At 40.7% G+C, this 16,527-nt stretch overlaps 1 protein-coding gene across 3 annotated transcripts in view; it reads right to left on the reverse strand.

Moving 5' to 3' along the window:
* Positions 1–1,104: 1,104 nt before the first annotated feature.
* Positions 1,105–16,527, reverse strand: part of LOC122640453 (ubiquitin carboxyl-terminal hydrolase 25-like) — a 73,482-nt gene continuing 58,059 nt past the window's right edge. For 2 of the 3 annotated variants that reach the window (XM_043833659.1, XM_043833658.1), the window contains exons 8-9: positions 1,655–1,787; positions 1,105–1,553 (exon numbers count right to left, since the gene is read on the reverse strand). In XM_043833659.1, the coding sequence (XP_043689594.1) occupies positions 1,682–1,787 (106 nt within the window). In that variant the 3' untranslated portion in view covers positions 1,105–1,553; positions 1,655–1,681. The remainder of the gene's footprint in view (positions 1,554–1,654; positions 1,788–16,527) is intronic. The other variant, XR_006329661.1, reaches the window with a different exon arrangement.

The raw sequence follows: 16,527 nt of genomic DNA on the forward strand, positions 1-16,527 counted from the left end.
GCCAGCCCTTTCATTATGGCAATTCTAGGGTCATAAGCTCGACATTCTTCACACACATACATGGACACAGGCATGCACTCACACACACCAAACCCACCCACCCCCCCCCCCCTTCCCCCAAAAAAAAAAATAAAAAAAAAATGCAATGATCTGCCAACTACATAAAAAACACCATTTTTCAGCTTTGAGATCAATTTACTAAGTTTACTTAAAAATTTTTAAATTAGTTACTGTACGCTAATGAATGATGATCGAACTAGCCCCTACACTCTTCTAGTTTGTGTCCAACAAGTGGTTGTAGCCTAACGTTAAAGGTGTTACTTGGTAAGTGGGATGGAAAAATTTCAATCTCATTACTTGCAAGGTTATTTAACATTTTTTTTGGGTTTCCTACACGGACAGTGTTCAGTTTCTTGCCTTGAGGAGTATTAAGAGAAAACACTAAAAACAATGGGGGTATATGAGACATTTTACAGGTAGTCGTGCTATAGTAATCTGAGTCTTATGAGAGGTGTCTGCATGCAATTTTTTGAAATTAAGCTAGCGTTGTGCAAATCTTTTACCCTAAACACTAAATCTTGATTAGGAAAGGTTTTCACACAAAAAGAGAACGATGAACATGTCACCCCTCAAAGAATTACTACATTCTGTAACGAGGAAGATATGGGGTTGAATTGTATGCAAGTACAAAAACCCATCATTCAAGAAAATACCCAAGATTGATTCACAAACACATGATGGGCAGTAAAGCCAAAATATTAGCATGCCCATACACTCCTAAAAGCAATAAATCAATCCAAATTCCACCCAATTCCCAGAACACAGAGATATCAGATCAGGGCATTTCAAGATTAAAGGTGTACTTCAACCAAATGAAAATAAAACACTTTTTCAGCATGCACAACAGTCCCAAGACATTCACCGCTAAAATTTTATAATTGCAATACAGAAGGTTCAACTCCCAAGTCCCACCTCAGTACGCTCTTGCTTGAAAAATAAAAATAGAACCTCCATAATGAACTAGCAAGATCCAGTCATGGTCACCAGGTTATACCAACTTCTAACAAGAAGAATGCCATTAACTTCAAAAAAAAAAACAAAAAACACTGATATCTCAACAATTGAATATATTTTCGGGATGCTATATCCGACCATATTTTGAAGGGAAAATTTTAAGAATTCATAAGAGGATGGGTTAACAACATTGTCAAAAAAGTTATTGTACAAAATGAATATAATTCTGCACTCATTCTCTGCCAGATCAAAACTGCACAGCCTCAAAGATGATGAAATTTTTTGCTGAGGATCCATATCAGATTCTCCACTTGGACCCAAATTTCACATATGCGCCTAGGAATGTATTAAAATTACCAAAGACAAAATCAAATGATGATACAAAAATTTCCACCCATCTCCAATGATCAGTGCAAATGTAAGTATCATTATTTGATACTTACATTTCTTGGTACCAGATAGCACGATCATTGAGATGCTTTCATGCATCAGTGATACAGAATATACACCAGGCCTCAATAGTGACAGACAACACGAGACTGCATCAAGAACAAATAAACAAGTCAATCTCTCACCAGTTGAATCTTTACACCCTACTCAAAAATCTGGAATGGATATGCAGAGCCATTAACTAACATACCGGTTTCAGTAAGTAAGCATCCAGAAACTATTTTTCCTTGCTAAATGATCTAAGGCGTTCAACCAGATGCTCCTTCAATGGCTCAGGAATTTGCGAGAGAAACTTTGCTTTGGCATCTACAATCAACATCTTCCTGCATTACGTAAAAAGCAAGTTAATATTTAAATCAGTTAAAAAGATTTAAATCTATGGGATCTATAAACTTTATCAATACCAGATTAAGAAACCAAATTTCGAACACAAGGGGGGATGGTTAATCCTCCAAGAAAGATTTTTCTCTATTGTTCAATCCTATTGGCAGATGCATGGCAGAGATCTCTGTTCCCAATCATCGCAATGGAAATCATATTTATATCAATAGGATTTATATAATTCTGCGCTATACCAGAAACTTCTTTTTATGTGAGCGTGCTTGTGGGAAGGGGAAGACTGGGGTGGTCTACAGAACAAGCAATTAATGTCTGAACCCAAATAACAAAACTCGGAGCTGAGAACTCTTTTTGAATACTAAATACCATTACTCAACTACCAGCATTAATTGAAGATGAATGATAAATTCTAAGTTCACACATTTCAAATCCATATTTCAAGTGTAGCACATGAGACAACTTCTAGATTTTTTGAATAGGGAAAATCTATTTGTAATCGAGGTGGTAACAACATAAGTAACCTCTCTTTTATGTCCATGTCAGACAACTATTGGTCTTGCTACTTTGAGGATTAAAATGCCATTTAACTTGGAGTGTATGGAAGAAAAGGAAAAAAACAATTACAAGTCAGAACCATAGTCAAGGTGTATGGGTACTAACATAATTCTCTCCCTCTCTGGCTCCTCTCCCCCCTCCATCCGTTGCATGTTCTTCCGGTGCACTTCATATTTAAGGGTAAACACATTGTGTTCAACCTTGTAAATGTCCCCAGCAGAAAAAGCATGATCCTAAAGCCAACACCAAGCCTGTAAAGAAGCAAGAAAGAAAGCTGGAGAAAGGAGACAGGAAGTTACTCCTCCACCTGAACTAACTTTTACAAAACCCAAGTTGTCATCTGATTTGCAAATCTAGTACCTGAGGAGCTTCCAGAAGATCTGCCCCCAATACGAGATATCCAACATGCAATTGATCCCGTACCAAGGTCAATGCTACCAAACTTGCCCACATATCATCTCAATCCCACAGAGCATGCAAAGTTGAAACAACAAGTGGATGAGTTGCTGAAAAAGGATTTCATACAAAAGTGGATGAGCTCGTGCGCCGTACTAGCCCTCCTCACACCAAAAAAGGACGGTTTGTGGCATGTGTATCGACAGTCGAACCATCAACAAAGTTACAGTGAAGTATAGGTTTCCAATTCCTTGACTCAATGATATGCTCGACATGTTATCCGGCACAAAGATCATCTCGAAGATCAATCTGAGGAGTGTATATCACCAAATCCGCATTCGTCTGGGTGATGAATGGAAGACAACATTCAAGATGAAAGATGGCTAACTTGAATGGAAGGTTATGCCATTCGGATTTCAGACTCACCAACACCTCAACACTTTATGAGGGTGATGACACATGAACTACACCCCTTCATTGACAAGTTTCTTTGTTGTCTACTTTGACGATATCCAAATATACAACAAGGATAAGTCTGGCCACCTTGACCATTTGCGACATGTGATGCGAGTACACTATGGAATGAGAAACTCTACATCAACCAGAAGAAGTGCTCCTTCATGCTACCTAGGGTGATTTTTCTTGCTTTTATAGCATCATCAAAGGGTGTCGAAGCTGATCCGGAGAAGGTTCACAACATTGTTGATTGGCCACCTCCACAGAAACTTACAGAGGTGCGCAATTTTCATGGCCTAGCATCTTTCTATAGGTATTTTATCAGAGGTTTCAGCACCATTATGGCAACTATCACTAAATACATTAACGGAAAGGGCAAATGCGAGTGGATACCCACAGCCACCACAGCCTTCACTCTTATCAAGCAGCGACTGACGATCAGGAATTGTACGCCACGGTACAAGTGTTGAAACATTCGACATTACATGAATTCATCTTGTTTACCGACCACGAAACACTGAAACATCTACACTTTCAGAAATTGGTAAGCCAGACACATGCCAAGTGGGTGGCATACCTGCAAAAACTCATGCTTGCTCTAAAAAATGTCAGGTAAAGAAAAATATAGTGGCTGACGCATTGAGCAGAAAGGTATCAACCTTGCACACATTTTCAGCACATGGCATGAGTTATGAGTATTGATCATATCAAGACCCGAGCACCCTACTGACCAGGACTTCTCCGTTATATATAAAAAATTACAGCAAGGAGACCGAGATACAAGTATTCATTTCATATGATTTTCTCACCATGGGTACTTGATTGTGCATCCCTGCTTCGTCTCTACGACTGCATCTTATATGAGAATTGCACGGAGGAGGATTGGAAGGACATTTTGGATGTGATAAAACCTCCAGGTGACTGATTGCTACTATTGGCAACATCTTCAAAGGGATGTTGAGCATGTACTCAAGCAGTGTCGCACGTGTCAGCTTGTGAAAGGAACGAAGCAAAATATTGCTTTATATTCCCCGCTGTCTGTTCCTTATACATCATGGACTCACATCAGTACGGACTTTGTGCTTGGCCTGCCCACTACTTAGGACAAGCACGAATCTATATTTGAGGTGGTTGACAGGTTTTCTAAGATAGTGCACTTCATTCCATGTTGGAAAACCTTTGATGCTAGTCACATTGCAGCCCTCTTTTTCAAAGAGTTTGTACGTATACATACGGATTGCCAGATTCGATCATTTTGAATCAAGATGTTAAATTCATGAGTTATTTCTGGAAGACATTGTGGATGAAGGTGAATACCAAGTTGCTATTCTCTACTATCTTCCATCCTCAGACAGACGGTCAAACAGATGTCGTCAATTAAACTTTGAGTAATCTCTTTTGTTGCCTTGTGAGGGATTATAAGAAGACCTAGCCATCCATACTCGACATAGTCGAGTTTGCTTATAAAAGCTCGGTTAACCGTACTTTGGGTCTAATGTAGGGTAAGTCAATGATGTCCAAACCTACAATAGGATCATAGGCATTGAAAACAATAGGCTTTAAACACCCAGAAAATAACTGATTCCAGATTTAGCAAGTAGATATCTCAGATGAGAATGATCTCCCAGTCAAGGTTAGAGATCTTAGGACTAATCAACACTCCTAAAACTCAGCTCTTGATCATGGCTGGATCACAAGATATGATATGAACTCAGCATTGTTTCCACGATCGAATCCACTTTGAATTTGGTAAATGCATTGCTTGTGAAGTATGTGTTTGTGTATGCCCTATAGTTATACCTATAAAACGAATATTTGAAAGAAACGATTGTTTAATTAGCAAGTATTCCAGAATTAGTAACTAAACACCATGGATGGGATGTTACTCCATTCGAAGGTAGGTTGCAAGGAGTAGGATACCTCCTAAAAGTTACAGCCAAAACGGATGGCTGGATATTGAGTTATAACACGGTCTCACAATTAGAAACTAGGAAATCAGAATTAGAAGGTTGTTAGCCCAGGAACTTAGTCATTGGATGACTATGAAATTACAGTTGAAGGAGACCATTGAAGGGAGGATTAACATACTACAAGGAGGAGTGGATTTGATAGCTAAATGTGAAGTTATACACCCTTAAATGTCGCAACCAGAAGACACAGATTCACAGTGCCGCAAGCGTATTCTGCCTCCAAGTCTTCAACACACCATAGGGAACTGATGGGACATTGACAGCAAATAAAATTCTCTAGCGGGTATCAGTATCTCTGTAACTCTCATTTGCAGTGGTAATAAAAAATAGAAACAAAAGAAAAGATGGTAGAGAACAAGCAAGAATAAGAAGGATATGTAGGTATCTCACTGATTCAAGAGAATCTTGGACCGGGCCGACCCAATTGGTGCACTACCTTGGACCGACCCAAACTCAATTGAACCGGGTCCAATTTGAATTTTTGGATCTATTAGGATTTTAGGAATTTATCTTATTTGGGGAAATAATGTGTTTTAGTTTATTTTATTCTCTTTATTTTAGAAGTTCGTTACGTAGGATATTTGGTTTTGAATTGATTTAGTTTCCCTCTTTGGATAAGTTTTACTTAGAGGGTGAGTTTAAATTTTTTAGGAGTCTCTTATTTTTCTTTATATATGGTGTAATCCCCCATCATTGGGATAGTAAAGAATGAATTAAATTTGAGTTGTGTGCATGTGCACTCCTCTTCTTCCCCCCCCCCCTCCTTCTTCTTCTTCTTCTTGTACTGCTTCTTCTTCTAATGGTTTCTTCTCTTTCCCCCCTGCAATTCTGATTCCTTCCTAACCTCTCCCTTCTCCTTTCCGGTCCCCCATTATTTGGTATAAGAGCCCAAACCTGGGTGAATCTCTCTCTCGGATTCTTTACCCTCTCAGTCTCTCTTCCCTGCTAATTCTTCTCAGTGATCTTTCTCCCCATTCTGTTCTTTTACCTTCTTTTCCTTTTCTGTGGTTGTGATCAAAGTATCAAACAACACCCGCAGCAACCCCACCTTCCCTTTGATTCCCGTAAAACCCCAAACCATCCGTGTATCACCCATCATTGTGGCCATCATGACATTCTGTCCATGACCTTTCAACCCCATATTTCGTTCCCACATTGAAAAAACACAAATCAATCCTGTTGTTACCACAGCACCCTTCCCCTCACTTCCGACTCCCACAGCAACCTGCATTTTCACCATCCCACCTCCTCCCTTGCTTTCCACCAAAAAAAACAGAAATCAATCCAAAACCATAACCCCATCTCATCCCTTCCCCACAGCAACTTCCACTGAATCCCCAACCCATCCTTTCATTTCCCAGTTTCCCAACCCACAACACTTCAGTTAAAAAAAAATGAGAAGAGAGAGACGAGAGAGCAGAATTTTCAGAGGAGAGAGATCGAGCAGCAGTATCTGGTTCGAGACTCTCACCGTGAGTCGACTCCACACGAAGGATCTCTACTTTCTCTTCCGTTGGGTTCCGCCAGCAACCAAAAAAAAGAGAGAGAAGAACGAGAAGAGAAAGCGAGAGCCAGAAGAGAAGCTTATCTGGTTGCTCCTGGATTCCCACCTCCTGAATTTCCACCGCCAATCTCTCCTAAGGGAGATCGACTCCATCACGAACTCTTCCATTCGTTGCTATTTGTCCGCTGGTCTAAGACTGAGTCCATCACGTCTTCTGCCCTTACTGTGATAAGTTCTTCCTTCCTAAACCCCACTTTCCCCGTATTGCCCCCCCTTTTAAATCCTTTCTTATCTTTTCTTTTAAGTCATACTCCTATTTTCCAGAAATACCCTTTCCATTCATTTTTATTCGACTTTGTCCTTTTTAATTTCATTTACCAAATTTACCCCTCCACCCATCGTTACACCACACTTCTTTTTTCCTCCCTCTAAATCCACTACCCAAATGAGTGCTGAATAGTGGGCCATAAGAGCCATAAGACAAACTGACAATGCTTTAAGAGCCCTTCAAGCAGCCCATGAATTGATTTTGAAATTAAAGCCCCATGATCAGATTTTGACCCAGGCAGTTGAAGATCACAATGAAATCAATGATCTGATCGAAGAATTGAAATTCCATGATCAGATTTCGACCCAGGAAGTTGAAAATCACAATGAAATCAACGGTCCGATCGAAGAATTGAAATTCCATGATCAGATTCCAATCTAGGCAATGTCGTTGGCCGATGAACATCAAGAAATCGTTACGGATCAGACTTCAATCCAGGCGATGTCGTTGGTCGATGAACGTCAAGAAATCGCGGCAGTTGATTGCGTAGTTGATCCATTTGCTTAAGTGCTTTCCCATGGTTACTTCAATCAAGAATTTCGGCTCGTGGATTTTATACAAGTTGAACATGGATTGATAGTTGACGTCGATCGCAAGATGATTCTCTCGTTCTACAAACTTGTGGATGAGTTTTTCTGAACTCTGGGAAAATTTATGCAGGAGAATCTTGGACCGGGCCGACCCAATTGGTGTACTACCTTGGACCGACCCAAACTCAATTGAACTGGGTCCAATTTGAATTTTAGGAATTTATCTTATTTGGGGAAATAATGTGTTTTAGTTTATTTTATTCTCTTTATTTTAGAAGTTCGTTATGTAGGATATTTGGTTTTGAATTGATTTAGTTTCCCTCTTTGGATAAGTTTTACTTGGAGGGTGAGTTTTAATTTTTTAGGAGTCTCTTATTTTTCTTTATATATGGTTTAATCTCCCATCATTGGGATAGTAAAGAATGAATTAAATTTGAGTTGTGTGCATGTGCACTCCTCTTCTTTCCCCCCCCCCCTCCCCTCCCCTCCCCTCCCCTCCTTCTTCTTCTTCTTCTTCTTGTACTGCTTCTTCTTCTAATGGTTTCTTCTCTTTCCCCCCTGCAATTCTGATTCCTTCCTAACCTCTCCCTCCTCCTTTCCGGTCCCCCCCATTACTCACCTACCATAGAGAAGGTATCCCACCTATCTCCACAAGGGCATCTCACCTGGGTTGTCTCTCACAGCAGCTGAATCACACAGAAAACCAGCATAAAGCCATTCTTTCATTCTTCAAAATCGTGCCCTTTGTCTAGCCCCCTTCTCTTTGTTAACTAATAGAACAACTATTACAAAATTGGAAACTTCAAAAAATAGAAATTCCTCCTATTCTAAGATTACATCTCAAAATAGAAACTAAAGACAAAATAAAATCTAATTTATAACTAAAAAAATAGAAACTCCAACTTAGCAATGGTTACAAAATAGAAACTTGAGTAAATAGCAACTAAACTAAACCAACAAATAAATCTTCCTCCTCTTGCTGTCTTCAATGGGGACCAGTGCCCACAGAATCTCACATATCTCCTTGGAGTTCCTTCTCCACGCAAGGCCTATGGGACCCACTAAAAGCTGTCAAAACATCTTCATTTCTAGCTTCTGGTCGATGGCTACATAGGGGCTGAATGTGGGCTTGTTTATGAGCTTAAATATAACAGTATATGGACCTGAACACCCATGAACCAATGGGTAGAATCACATACTCTATATGCTCAACTCTCCCCCACATAAGGAATGAAGTTTTTGAGTTGTGTCTCTTTCTCTTCAAAGTAGAATCACATACTCTATATGCTCAACATCTAGGTTACTCTCAGTTGTGAATGGCGCATCTGCAGAGTCTTCTGTAACTGTTTCTTCAATGTCCTCTCAACTGTAGTGCCAAGTTCCTTAACCACAACCTCATTGTCCACTGTTTCAACTGTCGTGCCAAGTTCCTCAACTATTTCATCATTTTTGTGTCAGAGCCAACCATCAGCAATGAATTAAGTCTCTCTGACATGGCTAACACCCAAAAGGTTCATGATTATCTTTTGAGGGAGTTGATTAAACTGGGTAAACGAATAGCTCGACTGGATAATTAAATGGCTCGAATGCCGCAACATTTGGGCATCCCAAAGTCATGTATAACACCTCCTTAGGAAGAGAAGAGAACTCCTCATCAAGCAAAAGAACCTGAAGTCAAGCTCAATGTTGAAAAGATTCCAGCAACTTGTGTCGCCAAGGAAGGGACAAGTCCTTGATGTTCCTACTGTCGAGGCTTACATTGAAGAGTTTGAAGCAAGCAAAGTTGAAGTAGTGGGGGATAAGGGACTTGGTACTACAGTTGAAGAGGTGGTTAAAGGAACAACTAAGGAAAACTTTACACATGCGCCACTCACAACTGAGAGTAACCGAGATGTTGAGCATGTAGAGTTTGTGATCCCACCTGAGTTTTTCGAAGAGAAAGAGCCATGACTCGAAGACTTCATTCCTAACTTCAAGGAGCTACCAAAATTCTGCTATGGGCTTAAACAAGATATCCATCATACAAAGCTTATCCCTAAACTTAATAAAACTCGATGTCGAGTTTCTTTTAAGTGGGGGAGGATTGATGTAGATTGACGGGGAAGGAACAACCACACTAGCAACCTTTTAGCTAGCCCATCAAACCAGTATATCTGGGCCCATATTCTCACAGCACTTAGGCCCAAATATCCAGCCATCGACCAACAGTTTTTTATGGGATATTTAGTTAGATAATTAGATTTGTGGGGTCCATTAGCTACTAGTGTGGAGATGTTTTGATCAGATTGTTATTTGGTGGGAGCGTACACTGGGACCATAAACTGCTGATTGTATGGAGCATCTTCGAGAAGACTTAGAGCTGTCAAGACTGCCTTAGTTACTATCAATTACTAGACATTAATTAGATTTCAGTTGTTTTCTTGCCTTTTATTATTAATTACCGTACAAGGTGTGGGGTATCTTGTCTAGTTACTTTCCTTATTTTGTTCAAACAGCAGTCTATTTATTTGCAAGAGCCTTTGGTGCTCAAAACAATTTGATGAAAAGAAAAGAGTTTGGCTTTTAACCATGGTTGTGAGATACAGTGAAGGAGAGAGTCCTTGAGGTCTGTGAGAGAGAGAGAGAGAGAGAGAGAGAGAGAGAGGCCATAGGTGAGAGGCCTTGGTCTTCCTTTGTTTTCTTTCAATTGATTACTCAAGTTCCTATTTTACTATTCTGTGTCATACTCAATATCTGAGACACATTCGAAGCTCAGTTGTTTGCTGCTTGGATTGTTGTTAGTTCTTAGAAGACTATCTTGTGTTGCTATATTGATTTATGTTGGGAGATTCAATTTCATCCCCTGCGGCTCTGTTGGTTGATAATTTCCTGCTGAAATCTTCAAGACCAAGAAACTTCAGACCCATCCATCAACTTGTGCAATATTTTGACAACCAAATACCCTCCATGGAGTCTCCATTCGATGGTGATCTGAGCTGGCTGGATTTGGCTATAACTGTGAGTTACTATTTTTGGACTTTACTTTCTAATTCTGAGATCCGTTGATATCTCAGCATCCAGTCTGACCAGCCATCAGTTTTGGCTGAGATTTTGAGGACTTATTCAGACCAAAGAGGCTTACTTTCGATAGGGACATCTACCTCATATGAGCCATTTGTTGCTAATTGTGTTACGGTGTTACCCCTTTATTTTCTGGTATTCTGCCAATCTTCGTCCAGCTGACAGATCAGAGTTGTTGCTGTTTGTTTCCTCTGTGGTTCGACATTAACCAAAGGTGCTGATAGTCCTTGTGAAGAGTTTAAAGAGTAAACTACATTTCTGTCATGACTGTTAGGGATTACTGTGGATTTCTGTTGCTGGAAATTGGTGTATAAGATGCTGATGTTCGAGTGGGAAGATCCTATTGTGGGCTGGGTTGATAGTTACCTACTTGAGAACTAGCCCCACATCAGGGCCATACTCCATTCAAGATCATACTCGGAGTTCAACCTAAGGGGTCGAGTGACTTAGTTCCCCTCCCTTCTCATGCACGAGTTAATATTGAGGCGGATGAGTTCATCCGGTAAACCACTGAGGTACACGCTGACGAACGCCGAAGCATTACACTCAATAATGATATCTATATAAGGCCACGGCCGATTGTCACCGTTGTTATATCGAATTCCAACCGGAGATATGGTGATGGTATGGATCACTCCAGAAAGGTTTGCACCTGGCACAAACCACAAGCTGCATCAGCGTAAGATGGGTCCTTCCAAAATACTGAAGAAGATTGACCCTAATGCTATGTCCTAGAACTGCCACCAGATATAACCATCAGCAAAGTCTTCAACGTGGCAGATTTGACTCTTATGTGAGTTGTTAGAAGCACCTTGTGGACGGTAAAATGGGAATGTAAAGACCCCTTTATATTAATGATTATTGCTGGCCTCTCTCACAGTTTGGAGAGTACAGCTTTCCTCTCACTTTCTTCTTCTTCTTTCTCTTCTATTTTTCTTACTGTTTACATGGTATCAGAGCTTGTCTGATCAAGAAGGGCAAGCCTCCACTCTCTTAGTCCATTTATTACTTCTACAACCAAGAGAAGAAGGTGGAATAAACCCTATCAGATTTTGAAGACTTCTTAGGGATCCTCTCTGCCGTAGGGGGTAGTTCACCCCATTGCTGAAGCCTAGAAGGTGTTTGATAGATTGCAGCAATTGTTTGAAGGCATCGTTCTTACTCTAATTAGATTCAATGATCCTTACAATGGTTTAAGGTGTGGGATGCATTTATGGTATATATTTGTTACTTTTTCATTGATGCGGTCCTTTTTTTGAGCTACCATGCTGCTGGATTAACCTTAGGATGGCACTCGATGTTTGAATCGAGATCTTTGGACTGTTTTTTGATTCCTCTAATGTTATTCAGCTACTGATATGTTATCGGAATGTTCTCCTTGGACTGGTTTGCTGGCTGTGGGCCGTTTGTGTGTATTTATAGTGCTGATACTTGCTGATTGAGCTGCTGTTGCTAGCTATTGTTTGCTGCCTATTCTGGAATGCATTTTTAGGTGCTTCTTTGGTAAAGATTGAGGGTTGTTTGTGCTGCCACTGTTGTTTGGTTTGAGTTCAAACCTGTTATTACTTGTTGGTGTTCTTCTTTGTGGTCATTATGGGAGAGATTGTGACATCGAAGGGCGCAAAGGGTGTGAATGAGGTTGTATCCTCATCCCCAAATTTTCTGACAGCCATGAGGTTAGAAGGCAGTCAAAACTTTCAGCAATGGCACAAGATCGTGACATTGGTTCTCACAGGGAGGGGTGAGAAACATCACTTGACTGGAAAGAAACCTGCTAACATGGATGATGATGCATGATTGGGAGATTGCTGATGCTCATATCTTGGGTCAGATGTTAAATTCCATGGATAGTAACATTGTAGACCTCGTGACCCATATTGGCACTGTTAAAGATCTATGGGATTATCTGGCGGTTTTATACTCTGGACACAACAATCTCTCCAGGATTTATGAACTCTCTCAAGAGTTTTATCGAGTTGATAGGAAGGGTCAACCATTGACCTAACACTTTGCTGATTTCAAAAGGATGTACGAGGAGTTTAATGCTTTGCTGCCCATTACTTTTGATGTTACCCAGATGCAGCAACAACGTGAGCAACTAGCAGTTATGAGTTTCTTGGGCAGTTTGGGCCCTAACTTTGACTCAGTCCGGTCTTAGATTCTTGGAGGAGTTACAGTTCCATCTCTTGCCGACACTCTCTCTCGAGTTCTTCGTGTATCTCGTGATACTACTCAAGTCTCTTCTGGTGATAGTTCTGCTCTTGTAAATAGTGGCCACAGTGGGAGTCGTCAGCCTACCAAACCCCCCCCCCCAACTGCACCCTCTGTTGGTACTCATGAGTCATGATTCATCTGAGAAGTCTGAGAGATCTGGTCCTTTGAGGACTTGTCATCATTGTGGTAAATCGGGTCACATTCAGCATTACTGTTGGAAGTTGCATAGCAAACCTTCACAGTCCAAGGTTGCCAACACTGCCAGTTCTGATCCTGCAATCCCATATGCACCCATGGAAGACCGCCGTGTGACTTTGACTATGATAGAGGAGGAATATGCTAGCTATAGCCAGACAAAGGCTTCTTAGGACATTTCTTCCACCACTACTTTTGTTCAGACAGGTAATGCCACTGCGTGTCTCTCCACTTCTAGGCCTTGGATTATCGATTCAGGGGCCTCAAACCATATGTCAGGAACCTCAGGTATCTTTTCCTCTTTACAACCTTCTCATTCCAGTGTTACATTAGTTGATGGTCCTTGTGCTACAGTCAGAGGCACCGGTACTGTTCAGCCCACTTCTTCCTTGTCCCTATCATCTGTATTGTTTCTGTCTAAGTTCCCTTTTAACCTTTTGTCTGTTAGCCAACTTACTAATGCCTATAACTGCTCAATAACCTTTTACCTTGATTCTTGTGTCTTTCAGGATTTGCAGACGAAGAGGACGATTGGTAAAGGCAGGGTATCTGGGGGACTATATCTTCGTGAGGACTCATCTTTTGTTGCTTGTTCTTGCACAGCTTCCCCTCATCAGCTTCACTGTCGGCTTAGTCATCCGTCCTTACAGAGTTTGCAGAAACTGTTTCCTAGTTTGCATTCTCTTTCAGTTTTAAATTGTGAGTCGTGTCAGTTTGAGAAACTCCACCGTGTGAGTTACCCCCCTCGTGTCAACAAACGGGCCTTACATCCATTTTCTTTGGTTCACTCTGATGTATGGGGTCCTTGTCGTGTGTCTTCAAAGTTGGGTTTTACCTACTTTATTACTTTTGTTGATGACTACTCTCGTGTTACTTGGTTGTACTTAATGAAATGTTGCTCTAAATTATTCTCCATCTTTTCTTCATTTGTTGCTGAAATTAAGAATCAATTTGGATCTAACATTAAAGTTTTGTGTAGTGATAATGGACGGGAGTACTTTTCTGCACCTTTTTTCTGATTTTATAACCACTTGTGGCATCATTCATCAGTCTTCTTGTTCTTACACACCCCAACAACATGGTGTGGCAAAACGGAAGAATCGTCACTTGATGGAATTGACTCGGTCTGTTCTCTCTGAAATTAAGGTGGACAAGTCTTTTTGGGCTGTTGCAGTGTTGACTGCCTGTTACCTTATCAATCAAATGCCCTCCTCTGTCCTTGGTAGTGGCATTCCTCATGCTTTACTCTTTCCTTCTGAGCCCTTATTCCCTTAGCCACCCCGTGTTTTTGGGTGTGTCTGTTTCATTCGAGACCATACTCCAGGGTTATCGAAGTTAGATCCCAGAGCCATCAAATGTATTTTGTGGGATACTCTCGTGTTCAGAAGGGGTATCGATGTTATTCTACTATTCTTCACAAGTATTTTATTACCGTTGATGTTTCTTTCTTTGAGTCTCAATCCTATGTTCAAGAGTCTGTTATGGATCCTTCCTTGGATGAGGACCTTCCTCTTTTTGTTATTCAACCTTCTTTGCAGATGCCTGTTGCGCCACCTCCTGCGAAGCCTCCAATTATTCATGTTTATCACCATGAACCATGGAGAGAGGTTGTTGCCCCGCCTACTGCCACGCCTGTACCGTCTGTGGATCCTATAGTTTCTGACTTGGATATACCCATTGCTCATCGAAAAGGTATCTGTTAGTGTGTTAAACACTCAATCTCTTCTCATGTTTCTTATTCTGGTTTATCCTCTACTTTTCGCACTTGGCTTTCTACTGTTGCATCTCATCCTATTCTTAAGACCACTGCAGAGGTATTATTTATTTCTGGTTGAAGGACAGCTATGGAAGAAGAATTACAGGCTTTGGAGCATAACCACACTTGGGACCTTGTTCCTCTGCCACCTGGAAAGTCTGCTATTGGTTATCGTTGAGTTTATATGGTCAAAGTTAATGTTGATGGCTCTCTTGCTTGCCTGAAAGCTCGATTGGTGGCTAAGGGCTATGCACAGGTGTATGGTGTCGATTACTTTGATACCTTTTCTCCGATTGCCAAACTCTCCTTTGTTCGTGTCTTGATCTCCCTTGTTGCCTCTCGTCACTGGCCTTTGCACCAGCTCGACTGCTCGATGTCAAGAATGCTTTCCTCCATGGGGATCTTCATGAGGAGGTGTATATGGAGCAACCTCCAAGGTTTGTTGCTTAGAGGGAGTTTGGCTTGGTTTGTAGATTGAAGAAGTCTTTGTATGGTTTAAAACAGTCTCTGAGGGCTTGGTTTGGTCGATTTACAGATGTGGTTCTTGAGTTTGGCCTATCACGATGCAATGGTGACTATTCTCTTTTCTATAGTCACATAAGTGTTAGAAGAATTTTTCTGATTGTATATGTTGATGACATTGTGATTACTGGTGATGACTCTACATGCATTGATAGTTTGAAATCTCATCTATAACAGAGATTCCAAACTAAAGATTTGGGAAAGTTGAATTATTTCTTAGGAGTTGAAGTAGTTCAATCTCGGAAGGGAATATCTCTCTCATAGCGAAAATATACCCTTGACTTGCTTACGGAGGCTGGGATGCTTGGGTGCAAACCACTTGATCACCCAATGGATCTAAATATTAAACTTGTTGCAGATGAGGGAGATGCCCTTGTTGATCCAGAACGAGTCCCTTATTCCCCACATTGCGGTGGATTGTCACATTGTAAGATAAAAACTCTAACAGGGCGTGATCTCTACAAAGTATGTCAAGACTGCAGAACAACTTGCTGATATGTTTACCTAGTCTCTAGCTAACGGGAGGATTAACTATATTTGTAACAAGCTGGGCATGATTGATAGATATGCTCCAGCTTGAGGGGGAGTGTTAGAAGTATCTTGTGGAGGGTAAAATGAGATTGTCCCTGTCTCGAGAATAGCGTCAACCATATGGCGCTAGGCTTATTTCCCTTCATTTTTATTCCCTGTAAAGACCCCTTTATATTAATGATTATTGCTGGCCTCTCTCACAGTTTGGAGAGTACAGCTTTCCTCTCACTCTCTTCTTCTTCTTCTTTCTCTTCTATTTTTCTTACTGTTTACATGAGTCACCAATCAAATGAGGGCAACACTGAGCATTCCCTTCGGTTACCCCAGCTCATTACGCCACTGACGGATGAGATTTAAGATGTTCTTGATGATAGTTACACTATGGTACGTGTTAATTATAAGAGAAAAAGAAGAAGAAGAAGAAGAATCGAAATCGAGTGAGACAGAAGAAGAGGAGATGTGCAACTTGGGAGTTACACGATATGTGTAATCTCCCTCTAAACTTCATTATATATATTACCACTAAGGGTAAAACAGGAAACATAAAATAAAAAAGAAATAAAACACTAGACAGATCTACCCTCCTCACCTATCTCGATATTAATGTTAGACACAAATATCGAGACTTATACAAATCTCGATAACACTCCCTCTCAAGCTGCAGCATAGATGTTAATCACGCCCAGCTTGTTACAAATTTAATCCAC

Source organism: Telopea speciosissima, chromosome 9 (genome assembly GCF_018873765.1).
Source record: "Telopea speciosissima isolate NSW1024214 ecotype Mountain lineage chromosome 9, Tspe_v1, whole genome shotgun sequence".
Lineage (NCBI taxonomy): Eukaryota > Viridiplantae > Streptophyta > Magnoliopsida > Proteales > Proteaceae > Telopea > Telopea speciosissima.